We start from the raw sequence: 15,585 nt of genomic DNA on the forward strand, positions 1-15,585 counted from the left end.
CTGTGCTTAAATTGGCCAGTTACTTCCTTATCCTTTTTTTTTCTTCCAACATATTTCATGCTATGTATTTCTGACTACAGGTGTTTAGTTAGCACAGCTATTAAGATTGAAAGCTATCAGGAGGAACACTGCATGGATTTGTGTAAATGAAGTGAACCATCTTACAGTGTTTGTTATTACTGAAAAGATGAATATAACTAGCAATGTCACATCCAAAGTAGCTTTATTTTTAGCCTGTACCATGAAACTGCTTTCTACGACCTTTTAGGCAGGTGACAGTCTGATTCAGTAGGACTGTGGCGTGAGGAGCAGTGGATGCTATAGAAGTCTGAAAGGCAATGGCGAGCTCATATGGCAGGAATGTGCACAGCGCTCTCCTGTTCTGTGCTCAGCCCTTGCTCCAGCCAGTGTCGTCAGTCACTTTCCTTTCATGACAAATATCAATCTGGCACCTGTTGAATTGAAAGCAAAACCAAGTCAAAGAACTGCAATATCTTCTTTCAATTTATTTGATGTTGGTATATTAGGTAAAATTCTTTACAAGTAAAACCAATAATGGATACATGATTGAGTCCAAAGCTTTTCCTTTAAGCTAAGCATCTTCATTACCATTCATGGACCTTTTATACAATTGCTTGTGTAGGGTTTGCACAGGATGCGTTGTCTAGTTTGTAAAAAAATACTCAGCAGGTGTGGTGATTTTATACACTGAAAATGAATATTTAAGGGAAGCTGTTCACAACTTTGGAGAGGTGGGAAGATAATAGAAACTTCCTTTAAAATAGTTTATGGCTCTTTCCTCTTTTAAAGCTCCATTAAAAGAAGTATCTCAACATTTCCTAGCATGATATATCACAAGCTGACTTGTCTGTCTAGGATTTTCCCAAATGTCTTCCTAGATAGATAACGGATGTGCATGAATGCGCAGAATGATTTGGCTGTTCTGTCTGAATGATGACAATTTGTAGAAAGCTGAATTTGCCACATTCCTAGCTTTCCTTTGTAGCTGAATTGGGAGTTCAATGTTGCTCCTTATACTTTCTTAATTTGTTAGGGTACTTTACATTCATGGGGCAGAAAAGCCAAATTTCATCCTCCATTTTGACCTATTCAGAAACTTAGCATGCATGGATGTTTAAAGAAATATATAGGAAAAAATGAATTATTTCTTAAATATGCAGCCCCAGGATTAATTAATCGACTAGTAGCACTATAACCCCAAGCTTCAGAGTCTGTGTGTCATTATTGCAAAAACTGATATCAGTGTTCTTGTAATAGCATGATTTTGGAAACATGTAGTGTTGACTCTTACTTCGCTACCTGTGGGTGTTACAGGTATCATTGGTAGGAGCAGTATGTATCCAATGCATGTTGCATTACAAGACGTTGCTATTGGAGAATGACCCTGCTTGTGAGTTTGTTTTTTCAAAAATTCATTTTTACATGCACAGATTGATGTCAGTGGTGCACACCATGATGTTACAGGGAAAAAATAATAATATTGCTATTTAAAGTAAGTGATTATGTGCACTTTACAATATACAATATACACACATATAGCAAGTGTACAACACATAAGACAGGAGAATTATCTGTGTTTTTCAAGTAGGCATGTAAAGGACTCTCTTCAGAGTAGTTGTACAAGCTATGTGATGTAAGGAAAAGAAATGAAATGCAATCATTATCCAAATACAGTGAATAAAGATAAGAGTTCTCCACAATTTATCTACCAAATGTGTGTCTCTTTCTAACACAGTGACTCTAATACCACAGTTGTTAATATTAAGTCTGTCCACATATTTTGTGCAAAATCTCTGTGGTGAGGCATTCATTGTGTTGAAAAGCTGACACAATGGAATGCTTTTTGTGCTAGCTCTGGACAAATTATAGTCCATTTTATCAATTCCAAGGTCAGGAGTACTATCATGGCTCTTAAACTGTAGTGTAGTAAAGTGGGCTCTATTGAACGTTCAAGGAACAGCTGTAAGTTTGCCTGATTACTGCAGCTAGGTATTTCCAGCAGCAGAGTTCTTTGTCTGAACCCATTTCTCTTGTTTATAATTCTCATTTTTGCTGTAATGTGATTTCAGAATTGACTTTCACTGCAATATATGTGGAGTTGTAGAGCTGAGACGTATTTTCAAGGCACACAGTAGCCATTGTTAATACGTCAGTGTAGAAATGCTTTAATTGCTGATTTCAGCTCTAGTACTAGTTTAAGCACAAGCCAAAGGGCACTCTTATTAAACACCTCGTACTGCCATAGTCTGTGTTTCTTTCCCTATCGTTCTTGTAGAGCAATTCTTTTTTTAAAATTAGAAAACATAAGCCATTTCACACAAAGCTTGAACTAGATATGCATGGACTTAATATCTCCCTTTCCTTCTCTAGTCTAACATTAGCCTTTCTTCTCTTTTCAAAAAAAAACCCAAAAGATGTGAAACATTATCTTTACACCCTGCATGCCTGCACTGGTGTGGGAATATTCATTTTCCTGTGAAGAAAAATCATCAGATTATTTTGCCATCTTGGCCTCTGTGAAATGCAGGACAATAATTTAAACAAATTAAGATTCTATTTTTTTTCCTCATAAAAACAGTGGTACTCTCCAGAATTCCCCTTTTTTTTCATAGCATACAGTCTAAAGCTCCTGATATCCCCTTTTGTGCTTAAGGAAGCTTCCTTGCCCATTTTGCTCTTTCTCTTCACCCCTTTTATGTAGCAGTTCATCAGCATTTTTTTATTAGCAAAGTGGGTCATTTTAATAACATCCCTCTGCCCCCATACTTTACCTTTCATTTTTCAGTTCACCCTCTTGAGTTCATGACCACCTGCAGCCAGCTCATTGATTCACCAGTGTGACTTTAGCTCTTTGGGAGCAGGGGAAGAAATACGGGTGGCTTTTTCTTATCTGCCCAGGGGCACCACCACACGTAGGCATCAAAGAACCCAGAGTTTCTGTAGAGTAAAAGGGTGGTGAAAAAACAAATAAAGGTGATGTCTCTTTGTAAGATTAGCTCTGTGTGTTTAGGTGATATGATGTGTTTTATTGACTTACTGTCTTAGTCTGACTTCTAAAAGTTGCTTATTATTAAGTAGTCATGGATAATGTTGAAATGGGTACTGCTTTGCAATTGTGGTAACCCTATTTTTAGCCTTGTTCTTTTTAACTCTTTAGGAACACTGGCATAGTCTACCTTTCTGTAGAGAGATAAGCTGTTAAAACATTTTTTCCTTTCCTTTTCAGGGAGTAATATGTGGGAGGCTGTGGACTATTTGCTTCCGACATAGGAACAGCACTGGGTTGGGAATCTGCACTCCTGAGAGAATGCTGGGAATCTGCAGAGGGCGACGGAAATTCCTGGCTGCCTCTCTGACCATCCTTTTTGTCCCAGCCATTACGTGGATTTATCTGTTTGCTGGGAGTTTTGAAGGTAGGAGGAGAATAAAATGGCTGGGGGTGGGGGTGCTGAATGATTTGTATCAGGGCAGACAAATGCAGATCAGTCATCAGTGATTTTATTTAAATAAATCTGTTTGGCTTGCATAGGAAATAGTTCCCAAGGTGCAGATTTCAACAAAGGGCCTTCCGTACGATGTTCTCACTTCTGAGGAGGAGGCAATTTCTGGCCCCGGTTATTTGATTTTCCTCTCATCTTTGAACTTTTAAAAAGTGCAACAAAAAAACCCCACCTTACTCATTTCTTCACTGTGTTTTCTAACTTTTAAAAGTTGATCTATCTTGTGCCCTGTTAGATTTTACTTTTAATTAAAATTAAAGTCTCATTTCAGATCTGCCCTTAATATTATTTAAAAGTCTTTAAAAAGACATCTGTATGTGTTCTGGGCACTCTTTACACAACTCTTGTTTTTATGGACCTGTGTGTTGGACCTCGTGTATGGATGACATGGGCCACTGAGTCTGATTTTGGGACATAAAGCAGGAAGCATATCTAGCTACGAGAGCATGGAGGGCCTACAGTACAAGTCAGGGAAATGTGTGTCTGGCGTGGTTCTTTGCATGGTGGGCTCTGTTAGGTAATGGTCACTCAGGTGCAGGTTTTCTCTTGTCCTGTGGTCCCGTGTACTGCTGCTCACTGGACCAGGGAACACATGGTGGTACCTAGTTTGTGGAATGTCGGACAGTGGTGGGACTCTGTTCTATGAGGTGTAAATGTAGCAGCAGAGAATTCTGTGAAATGTTTTATGGGCTCCTGATTTAGTTATATAAATGCCTACATGGCCCAAACCTGCAAACACATGAGGCTCTTTTTTTGCCTGTGTGAAGGTTATTAGTTCTGGCCACTGCCTCTATGCTTATTGTACTAGAAGGCTGAACACAGAAAATCAATGAATACCTATATAAAATCACTTTATATAAGATCAGTTTGAATCCATATCCCTCTGGGTGGCGATGGGTTGCTATAGCTGGAATATCTTTCTGTCCTCTTCTTTCTTCAGGTGGAGATCCTCAAGTTTATAGGTACATTGACTTGCAGCTATATAACTAACACTTTTTATAATCATATATAATTTATATTTTATATTTTAATCATATATAATTTATGTTTTATTCTTAACCACTACTTTGCCTTTTAAATTGTCTATCTGATGAATGTTTTATCTGGCCTTAAAGGAGTTCAGCAGTGATACTTCAGTTAGGTGAGGTTAGAAGATGCTGAATCTCCTATTTTTTGTTACTTTGTATGTTCTTTTTTTTTTTTTCTTTCGAGATGGAGCATTTTATGCTTGGCAATAAGTGAGTTGTTTTGGCAAGAGTAAAAAGAGCTGTTCAACCTTTGTAGTTATCTTAGCATGAGGAAAGGTGTTTCAGCCTTTTAAAAACTGTTCAAACACTAGTTTACAGTATGATAATTTTAAAAAGGCATTGTTTAAAATATCAAGCTTCTTTCATGTAACCTTGGCTGACAAATTTGTGCTTTATTTCAAAACAAAACTGGATTCCAAGTTAAATTGCAAGTAAGAACATGTAAAGATTTTCAGTACGTATTACATACATTTCTGAATTAGTTACATGCCAGGTACAAATATTTGCTTATGCAAATTTATTTGCTTACTTAAAATTCTGTCTTAATGGGCAGTAATTCTATGTGCTCATTCTAGAATGAAACACTTATGGGATTCATGTTAAATTGGAAATATAAGGGGTGCTGGCTGCATACTTGAAAACTAATGATCTGGCAGGCAGAAAGTACTGATTTTGTTTGATTTTTAAAAGCTTAGCGAATGCAGGCCTCACCTTTTTGCTTTTAGAAGAATATTATGCTGCCTTGTCGTAATGACTATTTTAATTGTGTCCACAATTGGTAATGGCATGCTGCTTTAAATTCTTGTGTGCGTAGAATCCTTTGTTTTTACAGAGAGCTCAAAACAAATCTTGAAATTTGCTGCTACATGGTAGTTGAAGTGACTTAAAGCTCTCAGTGTGAATTAATCCTAAATGCAAACCAGGGAGCAAAGCCCATTACCTGTTAAGAAACCTTGCACTGGAAAAGGATTGGAAATTATGTAAAGTTAGTAACTGTTTCTGTTATTTTTCTGTATCTGTTTTCTTTTTCTTTTAATTTTTGGATGGGGCATGATTTAATCTTTTTTGGTTAAAAACTAAGGTCAGTTAAAATACTTATTTAACCGAATCATAGCTGGCATTTTGCTTAACTTGTAGGTATTATGGGCAGAGAGTTAAAGCCATTTTGTCATTTTATCTGACTTCTTGTTTTGTACTCCACTATGGTTCACAGAATTTACTTATGTTTTAAGCTTTCTGTGTATACTTGAGTACAAAAATGTCCCACAACAGCATTGTGCCTTGATTTGAAACCAGCAGGAGTGGAGAGTTCTCTCTGTCTTCTGGTTCTAGTTTCTTTGGTTAATCACAGGCAGTGCTAGAAGTTTTCTTTTCAGTTCATCTGGTTTTAGATTCAAGTAAATGGTTCTTGTTATACTTTTCTCCACTAAGTTAAAGAAATTGTTCGTACCTGATATCCTCATAATCTCACTTAATTATTCAGGGTGGAAGGGACCTCAGGAGTTCTCTGGTTAAACTCCTGCTCAAATCAGGGTGGGCTTTGGGGTCAGGCAAGATTTCTTAGGCCTTTATCCAGTCGTGTCTTGAAAACCACCAAGGATAGAGACCACATGGCCTCCCTAGACAACTTGTGCCACTGCTTGACTGTCCTCAGGTGGAAGAGTTTCTCCTTATATCTAGTTTGAACCTCTCTTGCTTCAATTTATGTCTGATGTCACTCATTCCCTCACCATGTATTGCTGTGAAGAGCCTGGCTCTGTCTTCTTGCAACTTGCTTGTAGGTACTGGAGGACTGCTATTAAGTTGCACAGAGCCTTCTCTTCTCCAGGCTGAACAAGCCCAGGGCAAGCACCTCAGCCCCCATACAACTTGATAGCCCTACGCTGAACTTCATCAATGTAATTCTTATATTTGGGACCCCAAACTGGAGACAGTGTTCCAAATGTGGTCTAATGAGTACCAAGTAAAGGGGAATGGTCACTTCCCTCAGTCTATTTGCTATGTTCCTGTTGATACAGCCCAGGATGCCATTGGCCCTCATCACTGTCCAGGCATGCTGCTGGCTCATGTTTAATGTTCTGTCCATCAGGACTACAGGTCCTTCCCATCAGGACTAGTCCACCGCCTGTGTCATTATGAGAGAGTTAGTCCTTCCCAGGTACCGGGCTTTGCTTTGTTCATCCCTCCAGTCTGTCTGGGTGGCACCCTTGCCTGTGAGTGTATTGACTGCAACCCCCAGGCTTGGTGATATTTGCAGTCTTGATACGGGTGAATTCTGATTTATCCTTTGAGTCACTGATAAAAATATTGAAAAGGACCGGTTGCAGAATAGACACTGAGGAACTCCACATGTAACTGACTTCCAGACAGAGCATGAACAAGTAAGCATCACGCTTTGAGCCCAACATTCCAGCTGGTTTTTCACCCGTAGTAGTCTACCCCTATAGACTGTAAAATCCCAACTTGAATGCAAGGATGCTGTGGGAGACCATATTGAAAGCTGTGCTAAGTTCAAGGGAGATTGCATCTATTGGTCATCTCTTATTCACAGATCTAGTAATTTCATCACAGAAAGCAGTCAGGTTGGTCAAGCATGATTGACCCTTGGTGAATCAATGCTAGTTATTCCCCTGCCAGGCCTGGGTATGTTTCCCTTTGAAGGTACTTATATATAGTAGTCAAATCACCTCTCAGTCTTTTTTTCACTAAGCTAAAGAGGTTGAGCTAGCTGAGCTGTCATAACTCTCTTTTTTATATTCTTTTGCAGTTTTTTGTTCATTTGTTTGTATGTTTCAGGGCTCCAGAATCAAGTATCTCTCTTCGGTACTGATATCTGCAGTGCTGTGTCCTAAAATCATGTGTTCTTGATGTAATTAGGAATTACATTACTCAACCATGTGTTTATATCTAAGAACTTAAGTTATTCATTTGCCATAGCATGGCAGTGGGATCACATTTAGAAACCCTTTATAAGCTCTTTGTTAGTGAATCTGTGATATAAAATATGCCCTAATGTTCCCATGTTCTACTTTTAAAATAGTTTGCAGTTCTACAGGACAGAATTTTGTTTCATTTTGGGTTTTGTTTCTCTTGTCAGAAAGTACATTGCAGCCTGCTACTTCACAGCTGTCACTCAGACACTGCCAGTAAGACCCTTCTCTTGGAATATTCATTGGAGGTGGCATTACCCAAGCTGTGACAGCAACAGCTACTAAAAGCCTCATTAATCATGTATAAATGTCTATTAAGGTTATGACCTAGAATATTGAGGAGGATTTTGAATATTGTATCGCCTTTGAATGTACCTGGTTACTGTTGTTGTTTTTAATAATGCACAAGGACAGCATAATTTCAGTTATCTGTTACTTTGAATGAAAAAGCTAATCGTTCCAACATTCTTAAATTACATTCAAAAGGCAAGGTAATAGAGTAGGAAGGGTGGAGTGCATTTCAAACAGGGAGGAGTAAATAATCAAATAATATATGATGAATTTTCATTAGAAAGAAAACAGCAATTTCACTAACCAACAGTAGCTCCAGAAAGAGCATCATTTTCCAAGCTATATGCAGCAGTTTCCTATCCCCTTTACCATGAAGGTCACATAAAATGGAGGCTTGGAACTGTAATTTGACACATGCTCTCTAGATTACTGATTCCTTGAGAAAGTGTCCACTGTGCTGTGTGGCCTTAGCAGATTCACAGCCACCTCCGTTTTGGCAGGATGAAAACACGCTTGAGTTACCAGTTTCTATGTGGTGGATCCACTTCAGGTTGAAAGCCATGAAGTGTCTGTGTAGGGCTCCTGTGTAGAACATATTTCACAGCAAAGGAAGGGTCAGTAATGTAACTTTAAGATGAAAACTTGAGAAGTTGCATGAGATCATGTAGGGAGTCTGTGAGAGAGCAGGAAGTTGACTCCGTTTTTTCTTAACTGCCAGGGTAACATTTTAAAAACAGAGCCTACCTTCTTTCCTGGGACTTGCTTTCCTCGATTGTCCTCTTTTCACTTCAGTGTTGGGTGACTATCATTCTCTGACAGTACATTTTAGTCCAAGTAATCTGTAGAGACATGATTGAAGCCAGAGTTGGGCAAACACCTCATAAAATACAATAAAGTGAAATGAAGGAAGGCTGCAAATACTCATCTTAGTATTTAAATGGATTCACTTTGATGCTGTTCACACTCTTTTTGTGTATGCTTTCCATAAATATTCTAGTGAATATGTTAATTGGGAAGACTGTCTACAGAAACAATGAAGATCCAGTTTTAATATTCAGGGGAAGCAGATTTTGAAATCATATTTGTGAATACTTGAATCAGAAAACTGATTCTGGGAGTTCAGCTTTATCCAGTTAAGTGCCAGAAGTTTATCACATGATCTATGTGCGTGATTAAAACTGCCTGAATTTTTAATGCTTGCAATGAGTTGCTCATAGGAAGAGGCAAACAAGTAATTAATTGCTAAAATGTCTATCAGACATTTGCAACTGATGAACAAACATCAGAAAATAATCCCTTTGCAGACAATATAATCAGAAAGGGGCAAAATCTAAAATTGCTTTTTTCATTATGATTCACTCAGTTTGCCTGAATTTTATCTGCTGTGTGTCTCAACAGGATTAAACAAGAAAACTTAACCCAGTGTCCATTTAAAGTAGAAGTTTCAACCTCTGTATTGATCCTGCCTTTTTAATAAAATTCTGAGAAAAGAGGTCCTGAAAGGGTGCCTCTGCATATAATAAGGATGTTACTGTGATGGGTGCCTGCACAGGTTTATAGGACGTGTTTTAGTTAAGATTGGCTTCCCAGCAACCTCTTCATAAAAGCTGTTTCCATGTACGTTTCCATTCTGGAGTAAATGGTGGTTATTTACTCCTCTCTTGTTATCTTTTTTAGGAGATATGCTGAGAACTGTCACTTAAAGTCCTTTATCTCAGCTGCAATCAAGACACCTTCTTAAGTACGCCTGCAGTTTTTACTTGGGGATCCTATAAGAATAAAATCAGTCATGATAGTAAAGATCTCAGGCTTATGCCAAGTTTTGTTGCTTTATCCTGGAAAACTTGCCTTTCTATGAAACCGTTGTGATTTGGATATATAGAGTACTGATGAAGTTTGGTTGAAGTATGCCATTGACCATAAGGTCTCTGCTGTGAAGGCTGAGTCTCGTTCTCTGCTCATCGTCTTTAGCTTGCAAGTTAGTATCCCCACAGTTAGATTTTGTTTCACAGACACGAGAACCCTTATCTGTCCATCATCTAAGAAAATAAAATTAACAAGTGAATATGAAAAAATAAAAAGTTTTACTTCCCATTATATAAAAAACCAGTTTGCTTGTAAGCAGTGACTGGAAATTTGAAGTAGTTTCTGTGGCAAAACGAGAATGGCCTTAGACAAAGAATGTGAGCCAAAATACAACATGGTCATGAGAAGCTTTTGGGGGTCAAACTGTGGAGTTAGTGAGGACCATAGTTTTTTTTTCTCAACGACTCTTTCAATTAAACTAAATACTTCCGATCCTGCAATACAATTTTAATCCTTAATTAACAAGGTCCACCGAATAGCGCAACACCTAAATGCTGATGTCAGTGCTGTTTCTTCCTTAGCTTGCCAGGAATTCACATCCTTAAAACAATATATTATCATCTCAGGAAATGACATGAATCTTGTAACGGCCATTTCTTTTGTCAGAGTGTTGTGCCAAATGAAAGCAAGTCCCCATTGCTCTTTTGAATTCCAGTACAGGAATTCCAGTACACACACGTTCTCTTTTGACACTCATTTTTTTAAGTACATGCTTATTCTTTCATAAAAGTAAAGTGAGCTATAGGCTTACCTTCTTTCCTCTCTATACATCCCTTGATTGGATGGAATTTTTTGTGTTTCTAAACACATGTCTACCAGTTTTGTCTTGGCTTTCTTTTTCTAGTCGGCTCTTAGTTTGTAATTTCTGGCAGAAACATAAAGATCAGAATGAAAAGGAATTCTTTGAGCAGGAATAAGTTGCCAGCTTCTTTGGAAAGCAGTTACCCTGAGTATAATGTGTGGGATTTCTCAAGGTTTTTGTTTCATCTTTGTCTTCCTCATTCTTTGAGCAAACTTTTGGGAAAAATGCAGTCTATAAAAGTTGAATTATGCAAAGGTGAACAAATTCCTTCCAAGAAGAAGGGACATCTGGATGTCTAAATTCTGTTAGGGCTGCATGGAAGACTAGCAGTAGGAGAGCTATTTCCTGATTATTCCTCTTTCTCTGTTTCAAAGATAGGTACTTGCTAACTTCATAGTAAAAAAATGTTTTTCTGCAGAAAAACAGAAAAGCAAGATGAGCTCAAATGCCTTGTTTTTTTCTAAAAAGCCAAATCCCTAAGAAACAGTGCTTGATTTTTTGAAATAAAACTTGTAGTTTATAAGTACACCAGATCTTCTTTGAGTGCTGTAACTAATGTAGCCTGACTTGCTGTGATTGATGTCATGCAGCTGATTGATATTGAAGTTGCTTTTCCCACAATTAGAGCATTTATAAAATCTAGCTCCCATATGGGTCTCCTGGTATCTAAATAAATCTTGAGCTCATGCTGCAGTGTGTTTCTCGATGGTAAAATGTATAGCATCTGTCATCTCTCTCTGTGTGTTCCTTACAATTGTAGAAGCTTCATTACCTCTGACTTCTTTCCCTCTAACAATGTAATTTGAAATTAGCCAATGAGCTTTGGGGGCAAACAGGCAAGTAGGTCAACAAATGTGTACGTACAGGATGAAAAAAATACCTGAAATATAAATGTTTTAAAAGATTGAAATGAAAATTTAATATTTTGATTCTGGTGAATGTTTCTGTTAACTCAGAACAATTAACTTATATCATTTGATTTTTGTGGAGTTTTTGTGTTTAAAATCTGTGGGGTTTTTTTTTCAGATCAGGAAAAATTTTGATATCAGAATCTTTCTTGTTCGACAGCAAATTGCATCTGTAGTGTCTGCCAGTACTTTTGAAACTTATGTTTTGAATATTTATTTAAATGTGTATAATACCAGAAGGAGAAGGAGTCAAGTTAAAAATAAATTCGAAGAAGTACTTCACACATCATGTGTGGTCATTCTTATGTTCTGCAGATAATGCTCAGGCATGGTTTAGGAAAAGCAACTTAGTGTGAACGTTAATATCTTGATATTGGATGGATGTGTTTTAGGTATGCTTAGCTTAAGAATACCATTGTCTTCAACACATCTCTCTACTCCCTCTTTACCCTTTTCAAACATTTTTCAGTCATGACAACTATTAAATTGTTCAGTTGAGTAGTTATTTCCCTCCCTTGAAGTTTTATCTCTCTTGTGTTGCTTTGCCTTCTGCAATTCTTATTTTGAGACTTGAATCTAAGAGATTTTTTTAAATGTATCTAGATATCCTTGGAGAATTGAGTGAAATGCACAGCTAACTTCAAAAACATGGGCTGACAGCAGTCATCTTGGTTCACTCAACTTTGTACCAACAATAGGAGGAAAAGTTGGTGACCTGGAGAATGATACATTTTTAGCCTGAGATTCTCTTCAAATTTAACAATGTTCAAGCTATTTGAGCTATCCTGCTGCAATCATTTTTTTTAACCTGTAGCATGACTGTCCTTCTCCATAGTTCTGTGAAACATAACTCAAAGACCATGATGTAAACATCAAGGTTTTAAACCTCTTTTTTTTTTCTTTATAATTCTGTTTAGCTTTTAAATTGCTAAATGTCAGAGTTTGCAGAGATCAGTAATTAGGGGGGAGAACTGAAAGTAGAGAAGTTAAAACTACAAAAAATGTTGGATTCATCACATTTTGCTAAGTTAAATTCACAATCCATAACAGAATGTACTTCTGTTGGTACATTTACTTTAAAAAAAAAAATATTAAAGATAACAACTTATGGTCCCAGTTAAAATATTTTACTGTCTAAATAAAGTGTTTCATAATGAGATACTTTTCCAGTGAGCTTGTAATAACACGTCTATACCTATTGTAAAGAAGAGATGCATGATCGGCTCTCTGCATACTGATTCCTGAACTTCTGTAGATGCCTGATGACATCACCACCACCAACATATACTTTCAGACACCTGGAATAGCTTACAAGATTGGATTTACACATTAAGGTCATGAATTGGAAAACTCAAAATGTGTATCTACAAAATAAACTGAAGATGTGACTGTAGTACAGTCAGACCTGCTTGTGTTGGCTGTAATTGAGCAAGCACAGGCACTGTGAGGGGTAGAGATAGGCCAGTATGAGAAGCACAAGAAGCCTAGTCATCTCGTACACTGTTTTCTAGGCTGTGAAGCCTCTGCCCCTGCATCTTCAAAGTGATTATTGTTCTTCCTAAGTAGATTAAAACCAGTCCATCTACAGCTGTTGGTGCTACAATAAGCATCTTCGTTTGGCTCTCTAGACAGGGGATTGAGGTTGTCATGGTGTAGTTTTAATACCAAAGAATGTTGCACAGCATTCGTGTAATATGTAGGGGATTATTTCTGGAACTGAAATAAATCCATAGCTAATAAGATAGAAATATTCTTATATGCCGGAAAGGGCTTGAAGAAATAGATGGAATAAAAAACATGAAAGAGCTATCTGTTTATTATGTGATTAAGTAGAGTAAAAAAAGAATAATATCCAAAAGTAGTTGTGTTCCTCCCCCTCATTTTCTTCTTTTCCTATTTTTCCCATTTTATCATTCATCTTTCCTTCCTTACATGTCACTCCATCTCTCCTAGAGTAGTTGCAGCAGCCTTTTGTTTTTGTGTTTCAAAATGGAATTGACAGACACATCTGTAGATTCCCTCCAAAAAAATCACACAAAACAGTTACTGATGTTTTGTTAGCTTGTGAAGTTTTGTAGATTTTTAGAATCAGAGGGACTGTTAACGATCAATGTCTCTAGTATATTGCATAGTGCAGGCTGTATATATTGTAGAGTTGATAGAATAATACTGGCTGGTAATTTCTGCATCTGACCCATGCCTTCCAGATAAAACTAAACTTTCCTTCTAGCCAGATTTCTGAACTTGGTTTTAAAGCTGGTGGAGGATTCTAGCACATCTCTGAATAAATTATTCCACCTTGTTCAAAAATACGTGCTTTAATGCTTGTCCAGATTTTTCTGGCTTCAAGGTAGGAAGTGGAAGATGAGAAGTAGATAAGGAAAAAAATAATTAAAAAAAGATAATTTTAACAGTTTCAATTTCCTGTAAAATAAGTGATCATGACTGTGAGATACTGTAGTACATAAAGTGCACTGCAAGAAATATTACTGTGAGAACTATAGAAGATAGTGCTACAGTTACCAAAACATATAGCTGTCTAAAAAAAGAGATAAATCTATAGGATAATTACTAATCTTACCATACCTAATAGAAACTAGTTATCAGGATGATCAGTTGCTATCCCAGGCCTGAAAAACTGATTCCCCAAGCAGATTCTTTGTTTTGGGCTCCAGGTTACCGTACCTTTTCAGTTGTGAAAAATAACCCTTCAGAAAGGATCAAATCAAACACAGTTTCAACTGCAAGTTAAGACGATTTATTAAATTTAGGAAACAAGATTTATTTGAGCACTAATTTGGCAACCAATTATTCATGAGATCAAGGCTTATAAACTTATATTTTATCAATCTTGTAATCTTGATTCTCCAAATAAAACATAAAAACACTGTACAGTGTTTACAAGTTACCTTTACAGCATTAAGAAATGGAAGATCTCTCTCTCATTTTTTTCATCGCATTAAGGCATTCAGTATTCTAGTATCGTATTGAACTAATACCACTGCTTTAATATTTCACAATCAGTAAATTTCCTGCTTGTCATTGGATTTAATTTAACCTAACTCAGTGATTTTGCTTGTTAACTTTAGCAGGAATAATGTTTTCAGATGAATGGGTGCTATAAAAGTCTGCTTTTTATTCTCTACTAATCAAACTATTATAATGTGTATCTCAAGTGATATACATTGACATAAACAGAGGTTTCTTTTGGTCTAAAAATGTAATACACACAGAATGTTTTCTAGGAGTATTAACTATAATGGATTTAGCTATTTCACCTCTTGCTTCAGTGCATTACAAGCCCAAGGGTTTAAGGTAAAAATCTCAACAGAGAGGTTACATTTTGTAGAATATTCTTATAGGAACCAGGTATAAAAATCTGTCTGCACAGCTACACATAATTATTGGTTTCCAAGGAACTCCAACTAACTCTCTTTAAAGCTTTGCCAATATATACAGAGGTAAGTAAATCTGAAAATAACAATTATCTAACATATTTGAGTTGGGTGAAGGAATTAGATGTTTGTTCATGTACACTTGAATGGAGAAGTGATGAATTAAGTAGTCTTCCTGTAGAATGCAAATGCCTTTAACCAAACGACTGAAATCTACTATTTACCTCCTTTAAATTGTACGACTTCGTTTGCCCAAGAGCTGCCTCATAGTAACCTGACTTCAGAGCCGCTGATGATGACTCTCAGCTTCATTCTGAGATTCTTGCTTTAGGAGATTCAAGAGCGAAACATCTCTCAGTTATTTCTGTCTTTTTTTCCTCTCCCCAATGTTAAACATTCTCATATGCGCCCTTTCTCTTCAGCTACCATACTTGCACCTCAGTGATTTGATATTAATAGCAAAGATTAAGCAGTTTCAGCTCATCAGAGAAGAGATATTAATCATCATCAGGCCCAATGAGAAGTTTAATTTTCCGCTTCTCTTTTTTCACTAAGCTCTGGCGGCTGTCACTCGCACCAATGTCTGCGGGACATTTAATAATCTGCTTCTGAAGATGCATTTCAGTGGTTTCTTTCCTTTTATTTCCTCTGTCAATCTCAGTGAGTTTCATCATTGCAAGCTTTAATTGAAGACCACTGTCAGGAGATGAAAAGAAGAAAATTCTTCCTTGAACAAAGCTAGTTCAGGGACTCATGGTTTTTATTGTATTCAGGAGGAAGATGGGTTAAATCAGGATATTGAAAACTATGGGAACTGTTGTTTTGGTATGTGACTCACTACCTG

The 15,585-nt window shown here is 37.0% G+C and overlaps 1 protein-coding gene across 1 annotated transcript in view; it reads left to right on the forward strand.

Moving 5' to 3' along the window:
• The first annotated feature begins 3,328 nt into the window (after window positions 1–3,328).
• LARGE1 (LARGE xylosyl- and glucuronyltransferase 1) overlaps window positions 3,329–15,585 on the forward strand; it is a 202,961-nt gene continuing 190,704 nt past the window's right edge. The window contains exon 1 of the mRNA XM_075156462.1: window positions 3,329–3,434. Coding sequence (XP_075012563.1) covers window positions 3,329–3,434 — 106 coding nt within the window. The remainder of the gene's footprint in view (window positions 3,435–15,585) is intronic.

This window comes from Calonectris borealis, chromosome 1 (genome assembly GCF_964195595.1).
Source record: "Calonectris borealis chromosome 1, bCalBor7.hap1.2, whole genome shotgun sequence".
Lineage (NCBI taxonomy): Eukaryota > Metazoa > Chordata > Aves > Procellariiformes > Procellariidae > Calonectris > Calonectris borealis.